This window comes from Aricia agestis, chromosome 1, assembly GCF_905147365.1.
Source record: "Aricia agestis chromosome 1, ilAriAges1.1, whole genome shotgun sequence".
In the NCBI taxonomy this organism is placed as follows: Eukaryota; Metazoa; Arthropoda; class Insecta; order Lepidoptera; family Lycaenidae; genus Aricia; species Aricia agestis.
The window spans coordinates 7,869,230-7,893,395 of NC_056406.1; the positions used below are offsets into that span (position 1 = coordinate 7,869,230).

The 24,166-nt window shown below is 38.2% G+C and overlaps 2 protein-coding genes across 2 annotated transcripts; both read right to left on the bottom strand.

Moving 5' to 3' along the window:
• Positions 1 to 1,253: 1,253 nt before the first annotated feature.
• On the bottom strand, positions 1,254 to 11,829 carry LOC121727247 (centrosomal protein of 104 kDa). The gene is made up of 20 exons (XM_042114966.1): positions 11,588 to 11,829; positions 9,253 to 9,411; positions 8,773 to 8,908; positions 8,438 to 8,525; positions 8,062 to 8,245; positions 7,621 to 7,832; positions 7,161 to 7,352; positions 6,527 to 6,698; positions 6,360 to 6,447; positions 6,133 to 6,280; positions 5,794 to 6,020; positions 5,281 to 5,418; positions 5,065 to 5,196; positions 4,711 to 4,924; positions 4,187 to 4,582; positions 3,657 to 4,071; positions 3,478 to 3,574; positions 2,872 to 3,011; positions 2,066 to 2,161; positions 1,254 to 1,581 (listed from the first exon to the last, which is right to left on the bottom strand). Exons 1-20 carry the CDS (start codon positions 11,625 to 11,627, stop codon positions 1,460 to 1,462), a joined length of 3,396 nt encoding a protein of 1,131 aa, XP_041970900.1. The 5' UTR covers positions 11,628 to 11,829; the 3' UTR covers positions 1,254 to 1,459.
• A 430-nt stretch (positions 11,830 to 12,259) lies between these two features.
• Positions 12,260 to 22,950, bottom strand: LOC121727301 (venom serine protease 34-like). Its single transcript, XM_042115041.1, has 10 exons — positions 22,771 to 22,950; positions 19,143 to 19,235; positions 17,715 to 17,855; positions 17,341 to 17,467; positions 16,907 to 17,010; positions 15,893 to 16,094; positions 15,511 to 15,574; positions 15,031 to 15,164; positions 13,266 to 13,417; positions 12,260 to 12,454 (listed from the first exon to the last, which is right to left on the bottom strand). Exons 2-10 carry the CDS (start codon positions 19,233 to 19,235, stop codon positions 12,275 to 12,277), a joined length of 1,197 nt encoding a protein of 398 aa, XP_041970975.1. The 5' UTR covers positions 22,771 to 22,950; the 3' UTR covers positions 12,260 to 12,274.
• Between the last annotated feature and the right edge of the window lie 1,216 nt (positions 22,951 to 24,166).

A 24,166-nucleotide genomic window follows, 5' to 3' on the forward strand; every position in this document is an offset into this window, starting at 1 on the left:
CACACTCATAAAAAGAAACATCTATTTTCAAGTTTTGTTTTATCTAAGAACGTCATCTAAACGTGGGGTGACAATGCAACCATAAATAATAATATTTGTTTATATTATACAAATATTGTATGTGTACTTAACACATTGCTACAAAAATACTTAAAGCTAATTAAGTAATTTATATTAAACATAAGGATGGTAAACCAATGGCAAAGCTTATGATTTAAAAATACATTCTAATAAAATAATAGCATTGGTGCATTAAAATAACTTAGAATAAATTTGTATTCTAAGACGGAATACATAGAGTTGGACGGTAGTAATGGACAAAAAAGTTTTCGGTTTGTGCCACGAGAGGAGGTAAAACAATTAATTGACTAAGTAACCAGTAGTTGGACGAAGTGTTTTTTTTATAGATCATAAAAAGTAGAGTGAAGTATAAAATTATTATAAAGTAATTAAAAAAGGTATTCCTTGGTGAGTGATATTGAGCGATATTTTTAAATAAATTAATAACAATATTGTAGAAATTGTGTAAAACAATGTAAAATATAAATGTCTAATTTAACCCTTCTATTATTTACAAGCAATTATCAAGGACTACAAGAGAGTAAAATATTTTTAATTGGCTAATTTTGAGTATTGCCTCTAAATACCTACAACAAAATTAACAGCACTATTGGCACTAAATAGATTAAAATCAATATTTCAACAACTAATAAATAATAATAATTCATTCGCTAAAGTAAAGGCATAATAACACTTTAAAATATAAACAAAAAAAATTAGGCCACTGTTGCGCTGGCTTTCTGAAATATGTTTTGGAATATAATATATTTGAGAATGTTCCAAATACGTTTTAAAAACTTAAAAACATATTGATTCGAGTATTTCATATTTCATACCTAGGAAATTATTAGTTAATTTCATAATCTACATCTACAACTTCTGATTTTTCAAACACTATCTATTTACTATATTAAGTTTTGGAGTGGCAAAAGTCTATCTATAACACACCTATTCCTTGATGGGTTAAAAAGACAACAATTCAATTCTAGGCATAAACAATAATAACATTAATAATTCGTGATAAAACCTCAATATATTGCTGTAAAGTATTTGCTTTATAACAAATCTTTTGAAGCATTGTTTTCACCGAGGTTTTGTAATATTCAGTTTTACAGATACAATATATTGAGCTTATTTACCAATAGTTCAAGATGTAATATCAATTCATACAAAATAAACTAGTAAATCTCATATTAACTAAAAAAAAGTATAGCCATATTAAATAAAATATATTTTATATTTCGCTTAGAAAGTTCAGACTGTTTTAGTTACTTTTCCTATTCATGCAACTTTTTCGTGACTGTAATGGCTATCGCTTTGGTTATAAGTTAATAACTCATAAATTCAATTGGAATTTGGAATATTTCATAGAATATTAATATTTAGGTAAGTTAATATTCTAGTTCTGAGGCGTGACTCTTGGGTTCCGTGGGCACTGCATCAAATGCCGTTGCCAAGGCAAGTCCCGCGCCAGCACGTTGGTAAGGCAATACGGACACTTCCATTCTTCGAAACCGAGAGCTGAAAGGCACAATATCAAGTTAATCTTCTACGTAGTCGTTCAATAAACATTTGGATGAGTTCTTATTAGGTTAAGGCCGCGCTAGAGACCGCCCTAGGAATACAATAACTACACTGTAGCGAAGCGAAGCGACAAATTACGTTTTTTTATTTATTTATTTATTGATAAAGTACAACCACATCGCATACATTTTTTACTTAAAACTAAAATAACAATTTGTATTATATCTAATGCATACGACAACTACGGTGTACATAGCATTAATAACAATAATATTATGTAATTATTATTCATCAAAATTTAAAAGTTTTTTTTTGTATATATGGTATTGTACGAGCTAGACCGCACTACGCAGCAGCGTAACTACGCGACACGGCCCTTCACTACACTAGGACGTGTCGTCCCATGCACTATAGTTACGCCTAGTACGATTTTACCACTATATTACGGGTAAAATGAACGATAAGCAGTATATCGACTCACGTATGCAGTTGGGATGGTACTCGCTCTCGTCAGCCCGCAGAGCCGCGCCGCACTTCTGACACGCCCTCCATAACCCTTCGCTCATCGAACACTCCTCTGAAAAAAAAACAGAAACTGTACTCAAGAAATCGCGGGTTCGAATCCCGCCGACGGAACAAAAAGTTTTCAATGTTCCCGGGTCTGGATGTGTATTAAATATGTGTATAGGTAATATAATAAAAATCTTAAATATATGTATATTGTATAGTATAAAAGTATTTATTAAATATATTTCCGTTGTCTGGTACCTGTAACACAAGTCCTTCAGGTACTTAGCACAGGGCCAGACTGACGTGGCGTTAAGCGTCCATAGATATTATATAGATTATAAAGATATCCATACTAATATTATAAATGCGAAAGTGTGTCTGTCTGTCTGTTGCCTCTTCACGCCCAACCCGCTGAACCGATTTTGCTGAAACTTGGTATGAAGATACTTTGAGACCTGGGAAAGGACATAGGATACTTTTTATCCCGGAAAAATGTACGGTTCCTGCGCGATAAACTGACTTTGGCGCAACGGAGTCGCGGGCGTCATCTAGCAGATTATAATTACTATACGGAAAATACAGATAAAGTTAGCAATCACAAAAGTTTGTTAGAAAGAGTTGGATAGCTTTTTTATTTTGTGCATTTAAAAGTGACAATTATTTAATTTCTCAGTACCTACAGTATTATATATTTTGCATATAATTTTTTAAAATATTTTAGGCTATTAATAATTTTCTCTATTTCTAAAATTGGGTTAATATTTATTATTTAAGTACCTAACAAATGTGCGTGGAGCGCGCGTGCCTCGAGCGCAAGATGGCAGTGCGGGCAGCGCGCCAGCAGCATGCAGCGCCGCCAGTAGTGCGTCTCCAGCGCCGACGCCCGCACGCGCCGCCCGCACCACGTACACATTGTGCTGTTTGGGCGTGTAAAAATATGATGTTGTGAATGTGGCCAATAAAGTACAACAGACAATTTAAGTGGAATACGATGTGAGCCGCCTTATTGAAAAAGACAATCGAGCTAATTGTTGAACCGCCGTATTTCAAAATGAATTATACAATCCGATTGCGACATAATACTCGTATATACTACTGGAGAACTCGATACATGTAATATTATGAACAAAGCGGACCCACGTGATTTGGTTGCGTTATGTCAAACCCAGCCGACAGATCAGGAGTCAGGACTCAGGACTAACACCAAATTGACATAACCCAATCAAATGCGTAGGTCCGCCATCCCCCTGTAATCTATTTCTTCAATGATACATCGTTATTCGTTATTGTTGTTGATAGTGTCATGAATCATGATATTATTATGTCTTCATTGACCTATGACTTCGAGAAAATAAATATCTATTTATTATGCCTAAAACCTACTTGTGAACAGGTTCAGGCGTTGTTTCGTTGCTTGCATCGACTCCGGGAGCGTCGTAGTTGTCAAATTGTTCGCTGTTGGACGGCTGCTGTCTTCTTCCTGAAATCGGATAATAACAGTATTGTTAAAACTGCATTGAAAGAATTTTGTTGTGACAATTTTAGTCTTAACAACATTTTACCTGGACTGTAATATCCACTTTCGTCCATTTGACTGTGCTCGTCCAAATGCAAATTTCTCACTCCTTGCACTAGTTTTGGAGACTCCAAGCCGACATCCCTGAAGTAATCGGCCTTCAGTTTCGGTGAGTCCAGACTTCTAGAGTCAGAATCTCTCAGATCATATCTAGACAGCTGGGGAGAGTCTATGGGTAACGAGTCTATGCTCCTCATGTCGTTTCTGGATGTTTTCGGCGACCCTATAGTTGGGGAGTCTCTGTAGTCTATGTGCAGAGGTTCGTAGACTGTAACAGGGCGTTCTTTTAGCTCTGGTTTTGGCGCGTCGTGGTCGTAGTGGATCATCGAATGGCGGTTCTCTGTGTTGCGGCTCGCACGCCGGTATATCACATCCTCGGACTGACTTTCTTCGAAGTGTACCTAAAATAAGGTGATAATAATTAGTATAATGTAATGAAGCGATTACAATGTTTCGGGTTATGGTTATTTAATATTTTTATATGACTTTTAAAATTAACTAGAAATCATGCATTACCTTTTCGTTTCCAGCCAAGGACATTTTAGGTGAGTGTTTTGGGCTTACGGCACTGTCCAGCCTCAATTTGTTATATCCTAGGGAATCCTTGGGTGTTCTTGGCGTCGGGACGTACTTTTTGGTTGGTGACTTCTTCAGACTACTTTTTGCTCTAGAAGTGGTGAGGCTCCCGCTCATACTGGACGGCGCTAACGTCGCACTGCTGGCGCTGGATTTCAGGCTGTACGATGACGTAGCATCCATAGACGATGTCATGCCATAGGACGCGGTCATTCCACTAACGGTGATTCCGCTCCGAGTGGACTGCGTTGTGCTCGATTCTAACGTGTTATCCTCCGTCGATTGCTCCTCCCCATTCAAAATTTGCTCCTCTGTTGGAGCTTGGTTTAGCATTTTCTGCAACAGAGCAATTTGACTCTCTGATCCGAGGGCACACTGTAGGTACGCATGCCGTTAATGGAATAAAAATATTTACATCGCTGTCATGCAAAGCTCTATTGCAGATTCCAGGTTTAGTGACGAACCTGCATGTCGATCCTATCGAACTGCTGGAACAGATGTCTATAGATGAGGTTGCGACGGGTGACGGCGTCATCTGGTGGTAGCTGGGCTCGGACCACGCGGGGCGAGCGAGCATACGCGGCCAGCAGGATCCTCTCTGCTGCAGCCCGGACTGAGCCCGCCGCGTGCTGCGCCCCCGCCGCACCACACTCCGCCAGACGACGGACTGTCAAGCCGCTGAAAATACATTCGCACAATTTTAGCAAAAGATCAAAAAGAGAGAAAATAGAACCAAAACTACTCAGTTGCTGCATTTTTGTGACAACAAAGGGAAAATTACTGTCATAAATGAAACGTTTACATAATTTTGTCAATACCTGTTCTTGTCAGTTGATATACCGTGGCTAAGAATAAGTTGCTCCAACATTTGCAGTCGAGAGAGAGCGAGTCTGGGATGCATGGATGCCGTCACCGGACGAACCAATTGCTGGGGGATTATGTGTGTGCTCCTGTAAATAAAAGCACATAGTTTCCAGTTAAGTTTCCATTATTTAGAAAAGAATATCAATTAATAAAGATGCTATTTCACTGACCTAACTTGAGGACAATCCGCAACAGTGAGAACGGTGTGTTGTGCTGTGGAGTGGACTCTTGGCGCGGGGTCTCCGCAGGCTCGTAACAATTCCGGTAAGAGCTTCTCTAAACATCGTCCTACCTCTGCCGCACAAACTCTATAAAACAAAAGGTATGTTAGATAATTCTGAGGTGCATCATGCATATGTTTTTCCTTGCACTTAAAGCGTATAAACTATGACTAATCAAGATCCTTTGTCCTCTTTTGTCACGTGTATTTGCCAATATTATGCCAGAAAGAGACAAACAGGCCTTGTAATATTTTGTATGGTTGAGAGTTGTGAAGATAATTATTTCTAAAAATTAGTAAAAAGGTTTAGGGCCTGTTTCACCACTTTCTGATAAAGTGCCAAATAGGCTATTCACAACTTTTTTGACAGATTCTCTATACTTGTCAAGTTATTGGTGGATAGCCTATTCGTCACTTATCAGGAATGGATGTATTACATTATAATATCGTAATTGTGTCTTACCTATTTGGCACGAATTCCTTAAACAGCACTCTTACAACTTCATTTGCCTGGCTGTACACAGAAAACACTTTATCTCTGAGAGCTCTTTGCAACAACGTGGCGGCAGCTCGCGCTGTTTTGTTGGGTGAGGTCTTGGTGCTCCCATTTGACGGTGTTGTTAGTTCTGCTCTCAGCCTCGCTAAACCTTCTTCTTTGTCTAAGTAGTTCTTTGAGAAGAATTTTTCAACCTACGGAAAAAGGAATGTTATATTTTTATGCTTCTTGACTTAGGCTATGATTATTATGCTTGAAGTCTAGGAATGTCATGAAATCTAGAAGCATAGTTGAAACTTAACTTACTAAAGGATATCCAAAAATAAGTATAGGTAGGGCTGCCTGTTTTCTTTCTCTCTCGTTTAGTTTATGTACTGTACGCGGATGGGACGACGCGCTACCTGCGCTGCATTCTTCCTCTCTTGCGTCTCTCAGATATTCGTTTGTATGAGAACTGAAAATATCAAAATTAAATTATCATCAATTATTTTAATTTATAACTGCAATAGGATTAAAAAGATAAAGATACATACTGCCTAAGAGCTGGTAGTAATCTTTCTTCGTATGCCTCAAAAGTTGATCTTGGTCCGGCGCTTTTATTTCTTCGCCTCACTAGTGTGCCTAAACGCAAACATATTGATTAAATTAGTTTAAAATTTGACTCCTCTTAATTAATGAAATTTTTTTTTTCTTTACTTACCATTGGCAGCATTAGGTGTGATACTTCTTCTAGGACTATCAGTTTCTCTTCTTATATCTTCTTCCTCTTTCTTGATTACCTCTATTTTATCTTCTATAATGACCTGTTGTTCTTCAGGTTGGGCGGGTTGTGGTTGTACTTCTGGGATTTCTTCTTGTAATTGGACGGGTGACTGAAATAAATGCAATATTAATTTTAGAACGGCGCTTGATAACAGTTCATGTCGTTTTAACTCTGACGAAAACAGAGGGGTGTTCGTCTGTCTGTGTGTGTGTGTGTGTGTGTGTGTCTGTGCCTGTCACGATTGTGGGTGGACCGATGTTGATCTAATTTTTTTGTTAAAAGCTCAATATAATCGAGAGTGTTCTTACTAAGAACTTTTTAGCAATAGCTAATTATTATCATCAGCTCGCGCTTAGACAGTCTACTGGAGAATTTGGTGTTTTTCTAGTTAAAGGTACAATTCCGTGAATCGCGATCGATCGCGGCCGCGCGCGGCTTACGAGTCTACGACTGTCGTCGGCCGCGATCGATCGCGATGCACGGAATTGTACCTTAAGAGTTGATATGTCGGTTTTTTTTATTTATTCATGTATCTTCGTAATAATTATTATATGCCTGAAATATTACTTACAGTGGATACGATGTGCTCATTGTGGTCGGCTTCATCTATACTGTTGTATTCCTCGTGAGGGTCGGGGACGTGTTCTATGGGCGGGACGGGCGAGGAGATGTCGACGCTGAGCGCTCCGGCGGTAACTGACGGCGACAGATGGTGAGAGAAGTCGTAGGCTTGAGGCATCGACGAGTCGTTACGAGGATCAGGCTGTAGTCAAAATTAAAAAAATTAACACCTCCTAACAATTCTACAGCATTTGATGGTGGAACGGTTAATAATAATTGCAATACAACTTCGTTGGGCCAAAATTAGAAGCATCTCCAATCTAAATAACGGATCTGTATACCAAATTTAATCCAATTTCAGCGGCTCAAACGTGATGATGTAGGTAACAAGAGACAGACAGGCTGATAAACTTTAATAAGATTCGTAACACTAATAAATAAAATTAAATATTATTAAATAATAATCTTACTCCATTTAATTCGAGAAGTCTGCAAAGCTCTGTGTCTTCCTTGACCCCGATAAGTGCATCTGTGATCCTGTCTCTCATTCTTCTGGCGAGCTCGAAATCGTCGCGGGCTGCTGCTGTCCTCTTGCGTAGTCGCCACCTGCCGATCCTTATTCCTGCAGCCGCTAAAGCTGAGCCGGCAGATTTGAGGCGACGCGCGTACTCAAACCGTTCATCTGAGGAATGGGAAATAGAGAAATAAGTTGGATTCTTGATAATTTGAACTGTTTCAATTTAATTCGAAAGTATATTGCTACGACTCAAATAATTGTTGCATCTATGTTTACAAGCGTTATAGGTGCTAAGGCAGCAACACCACAGAAATTGATTATTATCAGCAGATGACGGACTTACTTTATTTGGGCGGGTTATGTTAAGTCAATGTTATTCATGATGGCTGTATACCTGCAACAGCTGCCCTCTTCTTCTTGTCGAGAACTCGCACGAGGTCAGCGATATCATTGTCCACGTACATGACGAATGCCAGGTCGTCATATGGGGAGAAGCAGACGGTGGATTTGGGCGGGCTTGGCGAGTTGTTGGCGTCGATCACCTCGTCTCCCAAGACATTTACTGCCATTAGCGCGACCTGTAGACAACATTGTTCTTTATTTCAACATATTTCGTTTCACAGCTTATTTTGGGATATTTTGTCGGAAGAAATATTGGAAATTTTCTAAATAAACTTCAAAGGAAAACATTAAGACTTGAGGTCCATCTTAAGTGAAGTCTTATAGCAAATTATCTAAAGGAGATCAAGAGTTTAAGGTTAATGAATTACCTGATCATCTTCAGCGGCAGGCGGATGGGGACCGGACAGCTTGAGTTTGACGAATCTAGCGGTCGTTGGCTCTGGTAAAGCTGCAGATCTGTAAACATAAAGATTCGTCAGTTTTCGGCTGCTTAGAAGTAGTTAATTTTTTTTTAAGCCTCGAGTCACAAGTAGGTAATCACACAATGTGGAAAATAACTTTTCCACATTAGCCTTGTAGGCAACCATTAACATTGTTGCCTACAAGGCAAATTACGTGTTTATGAAACTTCATGAGAAATCCGTCGCAACTTGAGTCTCGACATAAATCCAAGTAAATGCATGAGTTGCATAACTGTCAGTACCTTAGCTCCCTAGTCCGGGCCTGCGGTGTGGGCTTGGCGAGGGACACCTTCCCGACGCTGGCGTACGTCGCGCCGCACGGCGTGGCCGCGCCCTCCGACACCAGACCTCCAGACACGAGCACCTCTACTGACGCCGCTGACAATACAACGGTTATTACTTGCATTAGTTGCTCTCATCATCATCATCTCATCGTCTTATAATATGATCGCTACTACATTAAACCTGACTCATTCCATTACAAATTGCAAAGGTGAATTCTAGAACTATTTCTAACTATTATAAGTAAATTAATTGTTGTTAGCATAAGTTTTTAAGTGTACCGTTCTCAGTATATTAATTTTCAAATACAATGGATCCATTTCAATCGCATTGACGACACAGCTCACCAGCCTGCTTTCAGCACAAACAATCCTAATTATATTATGTTTATTACTCTTTGCCGGTGGTGGTAGACAGTTTTCACGCGGTTTAATACTCACGTATGAGCTGGTGGTGCGCCAGCAGCTGCAATTTGTGTATGCTGGTGACGGTGGCCAGGCGCAGCAGCAGCTCGTGCGGCGGCGCGCCCGCGCTGCGCCAGCCCCGCGCCGCCGGGCCCTGCGCGTTCAGCTCGCATGCTGGGTACGAGCTGTCCTCGCCTGAGAACAGAAATGAGAATAATGATTTGCGGATTAGACAAGGTTAAGGGTCTGTTTCACCACTTCCTGATAAATGACGAATAGGATATCCACCACTTAACTTGACAGATAAAATATGAAGAATCTGTCAAGAAAGTTGTGAATAGCTTATTTGGCACTTTATCAGAAAGTGGCGAAACAGGCCCTTAATCTTCCTAATAATTCTATAGATACATATTGTCTGATGAGCGTGAATGCCTCAGAAAACCGGTGATGAAAAGGTTCGATTAGGTATAGATAGTTTTTAGGGTTCCGTACCCAAAGGGTAAAAACAGGACAATATTACTACTAAGACTTCGATGTCTCTTCATCTGTCTGTCTGTGTGTCTCTAGGCACCGCTATAGCTAGACTCAAGAACCGCTATAGCTAGACTTCTGAAATTTTCACAAATTGTGTATATCTGCTGCCGCTATAAAACAAGTAAGTACTAAAAACAAAATAAAATGAATATTTAAGGGGGCTCCCATACAACAAACGTTATTTTTATTTTTCTATTTTTTGCTCGATATCAATAACGGCAACACATATTGACTTTCACTTGAAATATTCACGAAATACTCAAAATTTAAATAAATTAAACAATTAAGGGAGGCCCCCATACAAAAAACATAATTTTCAGCCTATTTTTGCTCTATTGTGGTACAGAACCCTTCGTACGCGAGTCCAACTCGCACTTGGCTGATTTTTTAAGTAGATGAACCACCCTATTGGCTAATGGAACTGATTTAAGCTTTGGATATTATGCTCCTCTTTCTATAATATTAATACGAAAACTTTAACCTCTACGTGCCTACGCTGCTACGGTCTACGCGGCTACGGCCTACGCCGCCTACGGCCTACGCCGCCTACGGCCTACGCCGCCTACGGCCTACGCCGCCTACGGCCTACGCCGCCTACGCCATTAAATGCTTTTGCTGAGTTTTTTACACTGCCTAAGCACTTTGTGAACCCCACATCGAGTGAAAAAGCGTTCTATGTAATTTTAATTTGGTTAAGCTATTTTATAATGATGTTCTCTTAATCGCGTTAGTAAAAATATAATCATTACCCATGAACTTTAAAACAGAATCGTTTTAAAACTACCACTATAATTATACCCAAGTTTACAAAGTAATCAATACATACTTTATTACTTTACACACTACTGGTTAATGATATTCTATGCATAGTCATATTAACTATTAACCTAGTAGTGTATTATTGATTACTAGTCGGTTGGTATTTGAATATAATAACTAGCTATTTGCACATTCCTATAAGTTTATTTATGGCTTGAATGGTATTCTATCCAATTAATATATGAGGCCAAAACAGCAAGGACATATTTTCCAGTATTATATGTCGAATAAAAGCCAAATTGATTGATAAAAAATAACAAATTGTAGGTTATGCCATTATTATTAATTATTACAGTGATGTATTCAAAGCACGTTACGACTGCAAATTCCTTGTGTTCAGACCTATGTATAGCTTAATTAAAATTTTGAGATCTAAACTAATAATAGATAGAAATATCTTTAATATCAAAGTCATCGTAATATAGTTTGTTAACCTGCCTATTAATATTTACATTTAGTTCTAACTTCTAACGGCCATTCCCAATATTTGATCTATCTCTGATTTTGCCCTACTAGAGATAGGAATAACTCACATTAGACATTAGAGACATATATTTTATGTCAATTGTGAGCTATTCCTATCTTTAGTAGGGCAAAACCAGAGATAGATCAAATATTGGGAACGGCCGTAAGTAGAGTAATAGTAAACTACTTTATTAATGATTAACTTTATGTACAAGATCGTAATTCAAAATCGTTATCTCTGTCTGCACATCACATTAGATACTGCAGTATACGTGTATGTCCTAGATTTTTGTCTGGCTGACAGATTGTATTGCGGGGTCATCGTACCATCTGGAATCAGATTTTTCGTTCTTAATCTATAATATTAATCTATACTAGGCTGACTTACTACTCGCAAGCTCTACATAATATGTACTAAAATTTTAATTGGATATTAATAAGTGATTTACAGTCTCTATTAACTTAGGTATACATCGATAAATTATTGTAAAATAACAATCTTATCTTACGGTTTATTTAATTCTAAATAATTTTAATACTCTACCGCACTTACTTGTTGCGTAGACTACGTGGAACGGTATTCTTTTCGGCATTATTGAGACACTATCTGCATACTTTAAATATTTTTATGAAACTCATAGCTAAGTTATGCACTCCTCGGTCAAAGAATAAGAAAGACATGAGTAAAATAATCGAAGTAAAAGCGTACGCCGCTCGTGCTGCGACTACATGTCTTCTATTCGATGTAGCTTAACTAAATATTTATTGAATAAATAATTGTGTTACGAAATTATAGCGGAGGGCTGAGGGCGAGTGAAGCAAAGTTCGCTCGGTTGTTGGCCGGCGCGCCGCGCGGGGAAATCAATACTCGCGCCGCGCCGGTCGCTAACGTAATAGCGTCATCTAGCTGAACACTTTTGAGTTTCAAAATAAGCTAAAAAACCTTCTGTGTCCGACTACGTAAGGAGCGGTAAGAGCACAGAGGGTTGTAAGTTGTAACCACGAAGCTAAAACAAATGTATTATCATCGGTATTAGCTTCATGGTTGTAACATAAAGACTATTATTATTAAAAATCATTTTGAAAGTTACCTGCTATGATTATAAAAGAATGCTGAAAGAAATTTATTTAAAAATTCATAAACTCTGAACTCTTCTAACTTTAGTAACCTTTATAAATAAAAGTCACAACCATTTAAATAAATGTCAGTAATAAAACAAATTAGTAATGAATATAATTTTTATTTTCTACAATAATCAGCAGGAGCGTTCATGACTATCCAGTCGAGTAGAGCAGTGACTCGTGTGTTGACACCGGGGTCTCCTGCGGTGGCACACAGTCGGCCGAAACTGATGATGCCGATGTTGAAAAGCAGCCCGGTGGTGGGGTCCGTGAACAGAGCGGGGCCGCCGGAGTCGTCCTACAAGGAAATAAAAATTGAAAATGGTTTCATACGTATTATAGCCACGCGTTGGACTATGATGGACGATCACAAAACGTGTTATTATTACTACCACGATTGCGCACTTGTCTGTTATATGCTCTATGATGGGTAATAGTAGAATAATATACCTTAAATATTCTTATGTATTGTTACTATTCGTACTATATACTACGGTTGTATACCTTAAATATTCCTATGTATTGTTACTATTCGTACTATATACTACGGTTGGTTACCGAGAGGAGTAGGGTAAAAGAATCGAAAAAAATTGGCTACGTAGTTTACGTTTACGTTCCCTCCGATGAAATTGCAAGTTTTCGTGGCAGGTGAATGCAAGTTATTGTTAAGCTATCATCTGCTCAATGACATCAGCATCCATCTTTAGCAAGGATCACGTAGGCAAAGTAAATAGTCTGTTAATCTCGTTTTCCTTTTTTTATAAAATAAAGGGGCAAACGAGCACACGGGTCACCTGACGGAAAGCAACTACCGTCGCCCATGGACACTTGCAACATTAGAAGAGCTGCAGGTGCGTTGCCGGCCTTTTAAGAGGTATAACACTCTCTTCGTAAAATTTTGCAGGTCATATTGGTCCGGAAATACTGCTGGTGACAGTTCGTTCCAGAGTTTTACAGTGCGCGCCAGAAAGTTACGCGAAAAACGCACTGCAGAAGACTGCCACTCATAAAGGTGATGAGGATGGTATATTTTTGCGTCGAATGATGGCGAAAAGTTGCAGGAGGTATTTTCGTATTTAAGAAGGATATATTTTAACAAACGACGTTACCTGGCAAGCGTCCTTCCCCGGCGTGTAGGTGCACATCTGTCGCGGCGTCAGCGAGGTGACGGCGCGCTGACAGGACGCCTGGCTGATCACCTCCACGTCCACCTTGCGTAGGACGTCGGAGGTCTCACCACCAGTCATCTGTGTGCCCCAACCTGAGAGAAGGAGCGAATGACGGGTCTAGATATGTCTACCACCAGAATCAACGAGTTGTGAAAACTATGTATGTGGACGTAAGTTACACACTCAATCTGGCATCAGTTGAGTCCATCAATCTGAGATTGACGCCAGCTTGATGGCTAAAAAGTACATAAAAAATGATCAGTTCATCAATCCGTGGGTTAGACGTTCAGTTTCGCGTCAATCTTTACCAGATTGATGGATCAGATTGATGAGAAACTGAACGTGTAACCTACGACTAATAAAGAAAACGTGGAAAATAGCCGCGTAGCGTGGGCGTCGCAAAATGTCTTAGTTTAATAATAAAAGTAAAAAAAGTAAAAAAACACGTTTTTTTCTTTTTTTCCAGAAAATGTTAACAAATTATTGTATTGTTATTGGCTCTCGATACGTATGCAAGGTTTTGAATTAATTATTAATTAGACTACAGCTGGATATAGGTAAAAATCGTGCTCAAAGATTCCGATAATATATACATACGGTATAGTCGTATACAAGCAAGTTATAAAGTGGAATTTTGGACCCGAAGTAAACTTAAACTTAAAGTAAATATTGTTATAAGTTTCAATTTTTAAATTAAAACGAAATTTTAAATTTGTTACGTAGACTACACCGTAGAGTGTAGACTTTACGTGTCTTGCTACGTCGTAGAGGGTACGACGTAGCGCGTAGCTTTACGGCGTAGTCTACGCTACGTCGTAGAGGGTACGACGTAGCGCGTAGCTTTACGGCGTCGTCTACGCTACGTCGTAGAGGGTACGACGTAGCGCGTAGCTTTACGGCGTAGAGTCTACGCTACGTCGTAGAGGGTACGACGTAGCGCGTAGTTTTACAGCGTAGAGTCTACGCTACGTCGTAGAGGGTACGACGTAGCGCGTAGTTTTACAGCGTAGAGTCTACGCTACGTCGTAGAGGGTACGACGTAGCGCGTAGCTTTACGGCGTCGTCTATGCTACGTCGTAGAGGGTACGACGTAGCGCGTAGCTTTACGGCGTCGTGTACGCTACGTCGTAGAGGGTACGACGTAGCGCGTAGTTTTACGGCTTAGAGTCTACGCTACGTCGTAGAGGGTACAACGTAGCGCGTAGCTTTACGGCGTCGTCTACGCTACGTCGTAGAGGGTAGGACCTAGCACGTAGCTTTACGGCGTAGAGTCTACGCTACGTCGTAGAGGGTACGACGTAGCGCGTAGCTTTACGGCGTCGTCTACGCTCCGTCGTAGAGGGTAGGACCTAGCACGTAGCTTTACGGCGTAGAGTCTACGCTACGTCGTAGAAAAATGACAGAACCGTAGATGCTACGACCTGCGTGTACCCTACGACACACATAAATAGTGAAAACATGTTAGAAAATCAGTTGACTGACAAAACAAGAACTTGGTATTTGTTAGCCACTGTGTAAATTTATTCAATAGTAATAGAAGTTCTAAGTGCCGCATTCAGAGACGAATAATGACTACTTAAATTACATTTTAGTAATATTAATAATTACTTACATTATCTGTCAAACTCTTCAATAAATTGAAACCTAATCATAATTAAATGTCTCTGAGTACGGCGGTTAGAGTCGTAAGCTAAGTAAAACATACCTAATAAGGTGACTTTACTCCCGGCGAAGTCCCTGTTGGCGTACTTGAAGGGCAGGCAGACCGGCCCCACGTACTCGCTGAACGTGATCATACCCACCAGGTTCACTATCGCGATGTCGTAGTCAAATGTTGACCTAAAAAAATATTGACATTAAATAATTACTTACGTAATTTATAAACATTTTTGGAATAAGGATTAAGGACAATCGCGTCACTTTCAACGCCAAACGGCTTAATACGTTTGCAGTATCTTTGTGCACATTGGCAGAAACGCAGCGTTGTTTGAGCTAGGTAAAGACTTTAGCTATATTTTTGTTATTATTTAACTACCATAATTACTTATACCGTATAGCTTATGGTAGTTAAATAATAATAAACACTAAAGTTTGTTAAATTAACAACCGTAAGCGATGTGGCGCTACACTTACAGTAGAACAATATTATTCACGACATACTAATTTTTAAAGTTAATATACTTACGGATTAAACTGCGGGTGCACAATATAGGAGGAAACTCTGAAACCTTGAGTTGCGGGCGAGTCACCTGAAAAATGATACAATAAGCATAGGTCCCGAAAAACTTTTACAAAAATAATTATTATTAGTAATACCATAGTAATACATAATGTATAACATCGAAGAAATTGATTCAAAGGCAGTTGACAGACCAACGACATTTGGTCGGATTATATCAATAATTCAAACAAAAGCCGACGAGCCAACGATCATAGCTCACAACTCACTATATAATTAAGCCACAGTGTAATTAAGCTATTGGCTTCGTTTGACATAACGCGACCAAATTACGCTGGTCCACCATCTGCCTATGAACCAACTTATCTGATAGTACAAACGAACTTACCGCCAGTGGACACATTATGCTCGCCCACTATAACAGCCAGGTCACTGACCATCTTGTTGACGACGCAGTGGGCGGCGGTGAGCACGTACCGGCGGTCGATGATGACGGCGCCGCAGCGGATCTGCCGCTGGGACACGTACACCAGACCCGCCATCATGGGATACTCGTTCGGGTACGTCTCCTGACCGCCGACGATGCGATTCTGTAGGGTGGTTTCGTTGTAATAAGAATGTTGATTGTTGAAGTATGATGTCAATTATTATAAAAAAATAATGTCTTCGTACAATAAATACATTTTCTAATGTACTTACAACAGGTTTGAATTACTAGCTATTAATGTCGACAACACAACGTTACCTTTTTGTATGTTACTAAGAAGTATAAAAAGGTTGCTTAGTTGTAACTTGTACACGGAAACTACACTTTAAGGCTGCCTTCACATTAAGTGTGAAGTGTGGATTTCAACAACTAGCATTTTTTGTATAAAGTTGGTGGAAATGTTTGTTTCCACCAAAATTAGAGATTAGGTGTTTACTATTTACTATTTATTACTGGCACGACAACCACCACTTAGACGAGTTAGCTTGTGACAGAATGAGTTGAATGGCGTATTTTTTTTGCTTTGAGAATCAATTATATTTTGTAAAAATAATATTTTACACACCCTCTTACCCACCAAAATTTGCCTACCAAAATTGGAATTTGCAAGAAAATAATCTAAAAAAAACTACGTGCACTAAATTTATAACACATTAACTTAATAGTTAATTATAAACAAACCAAAACACACTACAACCCCCATACATCTTCGAACCATAAATAAAACCAGCCTGACATAAGAAATAGGATAAAAGGTATTTGCGTTAAACCCAACCAACAGATCACAATTAACATTGAATTGACATGATCCGACCAAATGAGGTTGATCTGTCTGTCAACGGCCTAGGAAATAGGAATTCATTTCCTCGATGGTACATCTAAGTCAATTAAAGAATAAAATAAAAGAATAATCACCCTTTTCTTGTATCCACATGAGCACTGGTTCGCTGTATTATCAGCCTGGGCTGTGAGAGTACACATGAACCGCCCTCCGGGAGACCTCGCCGAAATTATCAGACCTGAAACATTGATACTTGAGCTAACATCCGTGTTTGCAGCCCTTAAGATAAGGTGTCATTAGCCTTGTCATCTTAATGGCTTAATCTTAAACCGTAAGTGATCTTTTCGTGGCACGTGTACAACTCTTTGTTGAAGTGATAAATAAAGTCCTTATGGAAAGCACTTCGTGAGCTGTAACACCACTGCTACCACAGTTCTTTTAGGTACATAGTCACAGCAATAATTGCAGTTAATCCTACGTTAATTTCATTCTGGCGCCTAATCTAAATGTCAGTAGGCACTGTATCAATGCAAACTTTCCGTTTGTCTATAATTCTTAAGCTGCATACCGATACTCAGACGCTGGGCGGTGGACACAGCAGTGACGGAGCCTCGACCGCAGTAGTAGTCGGCCGCGGTCAGCTGCGGGTCGCCAGTCTTCGATATAAGGAGACGGTCCACAGAGCATGACGGTGACTGCGAAACAAATATTGAAATGATAGTTGCGTCCCTTTACCCAACTGCACTAAACTTATTGAATGCATTTTCTTTAGCTCTAGGGTCTAAACAGCTTATTTATTATAAATATACATAATTATATAGTACTTATTACAATAATAAAACATAGTTGAAAATATAGTATTTGATTCGTCTTGGTCGTGAGAGCATATTTGTTATCCTGATTACAAAGACCCTATGCCTGTACTCATAAGTCATAACTCACCGCAGGTAGGTCTACGTCGGTGCAGTCCACCCTGCAGTTGTATCCCGGGGGACAGTTGGCGATCCAGCGACACTGCACCCCCGCAGGGTAGTTGCTCGGGTACCGGGGACTGTACACGTAGTACGTGCGACCCACCGTCACCTTTGAAAAGTCATACTTAATATTTTGTTGCTACGCGCGTAGTTATAATATTTTTTCATATGATATTATGAGCGGGCCCCTAGACAATCAACTTTATTGTGCAATATTATTGACCGTCTAGGGTTGTTATTGACTGCCTTTCAATCTTATTGTCAAATAAGTTGATCAATAAATATTGTGTGTGATATTGCGCAGTAAAATTGTTCGTCTAGGGGCCCGCTTAGATTTCTTAGAAAAGTTGCCAGGAACGCGGAGTATTTTGCCATACCTACAGGATAAAGCCTCGTACTCACAAATTAGCCCATAATTTTTAGGCGTCTCTGGTCTGAACCCTCCAGTCTGAACTTGCGTTCATACTGCAGAGTTACTTACCTTTTTCATTCAGTGTTATTGATGCGAAATTTCGACGTTAGGTCTATGCACGTCAATCTGTATAATCGCTCCCGGGAAAATAGCATCTTCTTTCAGATATTTATCAAAAGAAAGCAAAGCATGACAATATGACATTGTACCCTAATTTTAACTTTCACCCAGACTGGCGATGGTTGGCCGGATTTAACATTTTTGTTTTCGTTGATTATTTGAGTTGATTCTAAATACACTACTTAGGGTGGGTTGCACCAGAGGCGTGGTTAAAGTTAAAGCTATGGTCAAAGTTATGGTTATAGTTAAAGTAAGTTGGTGCAACCCACCCTTAGAGATCAAAGTAAAAAAATATAATATTGTGTAACACTATGAATTAAAAGTATAATAGAGATATCCACGTGTACCTATCTGTTGATGATGATATTTATGATGGTAATCTCAATTGATTAATTAAAAGATATCATCAGTCCATTATAAAATATGACATTTGAGATTAATAATAATAATAATTTTTAATAACTTAAATGTAATAAAAATATTAATAATTTAAATACCTATTAATAATTTAAATATCTCACTGCCGTGTGCCGCACTCAGAGTGGAACATTAATTACTTAATTGTAATTAATTCAAAATTTTGACATAAGCCCCATACATTATCTGTCAAACTTTTCATTAAATTGAAGGTTAATCGTAATTAAATGTCTCTGAGTACGGCGGTATATCTACTTATATATTTAACTGCCGCACTCAGAGTGGAACATTAATTACTTAAATGCAATGAATTCAACATTTTGACATAAGCTCCATACATTATCTGTCAAATTCTTCATTAAATTGAAGGTTAATCACAATTAAATGTCTCTGAGTACGGCGATTAATGTTACAATACTAAAATTAAGATAACTAGATTCTACTTACATTTTGTTGAAAATCACAATTCGCATCCTGCCCTTGCGAATATTGTAATAGAAAAATTAGAAATATAATAAATATTGATCGCAGCTGGAACATCTGAAATGTAAATACAACATTTTTTTTCAAAGATTAATTATACCATTTTGTCGGCATCATTAAGATTCTGATGTGCATTCATGCCGAATTAAGGAGTGAGCACTCTGGGACGGACCGTGCCGGGGCTCAGCGTGCCGGGGCTCATCGCAAAAATCCGCCTCCATACAATTTGTATGGAAGCGGAAATCCGCTGCGCCCCGACACAGTGTGCGATACGCGCATCCGCTTCCATACAAATTGTATGGAGGCGGATTTTTGCGATGAGCCCCGGCACGCTGAGCCCCGGCACGGCCCGTCTCAGTGTGCTCACTCCTTTACAGCTTTGTAAGTTTTATAGTCTCTGAGCAAAACCGCGGACAGACAGACGGACGGACAGACCGAAACTATATAAGGGTTCTTTGTTGACATCGGAACCCTAAAAACCGAATATAACAATAATTATAGATACATAACCTTTTTAGGAAGGACAAAAAAAATTTTAAAAATCGGCCAAGCGCGAGTCGGACTCGCGCACGAAGAGTTCCTTAATTTCGTAATTCCGTAAAGAAGTAATTAATTATTCCGTAATTCCTTAAAAAAGAAGATTAAAAATTATGTTTTTTTGTTTGGGAGCCTTTTTTGGGAGTTTGGGAGTCCTTAGATATTAATTTTGTTATTTATTAAAGTACACAATATATAATTGGGGATTCTGTGAAAATTTCAACCTACCTGTTGATTGTTGATATCGAGCAAAAAAGGCCAAAAAAAAATCACGTTTGTTGTATGGGAGCCCCCGTTTAATATTAATTTTATTTTGGTTTCTGGATTTTGTATGTTGTTATAGCGGCTATAGCGGATCTTGAGATTCAGCCTGGAGACAGACAGACGGACAGACAACGAAGTCTTAGTAATAGGGTCCCGTTTTAACCCTTTGGGTACGGAACCCTAAAAAGTATTACTGTCTGAAATTTCTTATCAGATTTTGAACTCTACGTGTCCGAATAACAATATACTTATTATCATAATTTTATCAGAATAGATCATCAATAGATTATTACCAAGTTATCGCTGTTTGCACAGATGCTGTTTTTTATGAACTTTAGGGAATAATCAATTATTTTTAACAAAAAATTAAAACCGACTTTCAAGGTAAAAGCAATAATAATATGAACTAAAAAGTATTAAATAAATCTTACTCTATAATAGTGCCTTTTTCAGAATTTGTCTAAATCTCAACTATTTCTGTACATACTACAGTCTTCATTATTTTGAAGTCGGTACCAGCTAATTTTATCGTAAGTTCAGTCAATGTCAGAATATCTGAAGCTTTTGGGACTGGTACCGACTTCAAAGTAATGAAGACTGTAGTATGTACAGAAATAGTTGAGATTTAGACGAATTCTAAAAAATGCACTATTATAGAGTAAGAGTTATTTAATACTTTTTAGTTCATATTATTATTGTTTTTACCTTGGAAGTCGGTTTTAATTTTTTGTTAAAAATAATAATTTCACTCTTTTTAGTTATCTACAAGATAAGGCTTAAACGTAAATAACCACTACGAATGTTAACTATTCACATTATGTTACTGTAAGCGAAATTGTGGTAAATGCTTGCAGTTATCTAAGCGATGCTGCAATTTAAAAACTTTTATCTTTAAAGGTTCAGGAGTTCTGTTCAGTGCCTTTGGACCAAGAGACACCTTCGTATGAACTTTCTCTTATTCGTAACATATGTTTAAGTTACTAGAAACAACATTTTAACCACTATGAGTCTTTTGATAAATTTCAAGGATTTCCCTCGATTGCTCATAGATCCCATCATCAGTTCACCACTTTCGTAATTATTGTACAAAATCAAGATTATACCCTATACAACAACACAAGAATTTTGAAAATCGGTCCACAAACAGCGAAATAATCATCAAAAACATCTTCTTAGATGCAAAATATCACGAAAAGCATCAATAATTGGGTCACAATGTGATGACCCATGGCATAATTATGATTTTGATGATGATGATCAAATGAATTGATGTGTTGGCTTATGCTTTCAGTTGTTTAAACAACGCCGAAATCCCCGAACCTGTATCTATAAGGATTGAAAAGTTCTGTTGGGTACCTTCGGATCCAGGGTATAACTTGGTGCGAAATCTTACTTTTTGGTAGCATTTACCTCGAATGCTTCAGAAAAAATTGAAAGCACTATATGTTTCCATACAAATTTCTAGGAGTCCCTTCGATTCCTCCAGGATCTCATCATCAGATCACCACTTTTGTGAACATGGTACCAAATTCAAGTTAAACCCTATACAACACAAAAATAATTTTGAAAATCGGATCACAAACGGCTGAGTTATCATTGAACATACAACAAAAAAATAAAAGATACATACAGCCGAACGTATAACCTCCTCCTTTTTGGAAGTCGGTAAAAAGCTAGATAGCTAGGTTGGCTAGATACATTGCCGAATTTATATTTTTTAAGAGTGTAGGTAGGTCATTTTATTTCCGCCGCGCCGCCCCATGTACGTAATCTGTCAGCACCCTATAGACGCTGCCGCCCGGCCCCTAGACCGCGGCAAATGCGGCCTATTTATAAATCCGAGGCTGGCTATGCACCAAAACAAACTTTGAAAACGGAATTCTAGATCCTGTGTTCTTTTTTTTTATTATTTTTTAATCGTTGAATTTTGATATCATATTATGAAAGCATTACATGTTTCATAATTAGACTCAGCTTTTAAATCAAGCTTCATTAAATCCTTAATCAGATGAAATCAAAAGTAACGAATAAATAAAGATCATTGAAATAGTTGTCTATAACAGTCCTATGCTCACTTTTTATCGTTACGAAAAGATTTGCCGTAGCAGACTCTACGTAGAGGGCAGATTTTTCACTTTTGGCAAACCATGATCGAGTTAAGGTGACGCCGCGTTAAAGTAAAAAACCGTGTTGGATATGTTTCTTTCGGGTCTCTCATAGAAAACAAGAAATGGAAAGGGCGACAAAATAGTTTTTGTCGCGTAATTTAAAAACCATAAATATATTTTATATAAGCTATGGGCAAATTAAAGTGTATGCTTAAACCAATCTATGTACAAATTTTGGAAGCTTAAATCACTCTCCTCTGTTGGCAAAATTGGAATCTCTTTTTAAACAGGTCTTTTTGATTAATTATTCTGATTTCTGTGTTATAAAAGTTGACCAATCGTGTTACGCTATGGGTAATTCAAAGACAAAAACATGATGAATACTGACGATGAACTTAAATTGCTTAGCTTTAGTCGTTGCTGAGAAAAATCGATATCGCTACAGCCAAATTATCAAGGCGTTGCTTTAATAACATAGACCTAAAGAGAAATTTCCATCATACTGTACACTCATAATAAGGCATACCCATAAACTTATAATATAAGTTTATGGGTATACCTATAATCTACGAATAATAAAACCTATGATTAAAACATCTGATGTATTAATTTGCTATATGGATTAAAATTAAAACTAAGTATGTCAGTATTGCCATAAAAATAACATCACAATATTTACTTACGTTCCCGAATACAAAAGGATAACTGTTGTTTGTGTGGCACAGATCGCACTAGTTATCTCTTTATTTATTATACTCCCTTTATTATTATTACAAATTAAAAAGATATTATATTTTTAAGTCACTCGAGAAGACGTCGGTTTCGCGCCACAATGCGAAGTGCGGGAAGAAGAACACAATTAATTGTTATAAACGCTTCATTAGCACATGAACTGTGATAAGGGAGCCGGGACTAATCTTTATTGACAAGCCTTAGCGTAGATAACAAAATCCTTTCATTATTACATCCGTCAATGGAAATGAGGTATTGTTTTTCATGGCTGGGGTACGTTATACTCATACCTAAACATAATATTATGCATATTAAACTGCTTTTATGTCGATGACTTAAGAAATTATACCGGCGAGATACTGGGCTATTATTATTGACGTTTGTTTATTGGGCAATTCCTAATTTACAAATCTATGTAGATGATAAGAAATGCCTGATTTGGGCATATATTTTGCCCATCTCTAATCTATTCCGATAATTTACCAGGCTGGTAGAGTTTGCAGGTAAAGATAGTTCGTTTTGAAAGTTAATAAGTTTTAATATCAAGCAGCTGTACTTGAACTCTATTAATAATATTGAAACTGAGTCAATTATATAACTTCATATCAATATTTTGTGCAATATAGGTCGGTGCAATAACAACATGCATTAAATATTAATGTCAGTGTCGGTGGCTCGGTAGTCAGTGGGCCGTCACGTTTACAAGATAGTCGTGACTGTGAATAAATAAAGCAAAACCATTTACGGCAATTTCACTCGTGTTTTGCCCTAGAAAATGCTGTTATTTTAGCACTTGAACTTTAAATTATATAGAAAAATCTGTTCCTTAAATGTTTTTGACATGATAATAAGATAACAAATTGTAATATTATATTGATACGAATATGTTGTCTTATCAATTATCATAATATATTTTAATATATTTTTTCTTTCTCATTTATAATATAAGTGAGGACAGAGACTACGTGAGGAGTAACATTACATAATAAAAATTCAAAAACTACAGTTTTTACGTGGGAGAGCCATGCTTCGGCACGAATGGGCCGGCTTGACCGGAGAAATACCACGTTCTCACAGAAAACCGGCGTGAAATAGCGCTTGCGCTGTGTTTCGCCAAGTGAGTGAGTTTACCGGAGGCCCAATCCCCTTCCCTACCCTCCCCTATTCCCTTCCCTTCATTACCCTCCCCTGTTACCCTATTGCCTCTTAAAAGGCCGGCAACGCACTTGCAGCTCTTCTGATGCTGCGAGTGTCCATGGGCGACGGAAGTTGCTTACCATCAGGTGACCCGTTTGCTCGTTTGCCCCCTTTTTTCACAAAAAAAAGTTAGCACATCCTCCTCCTTTT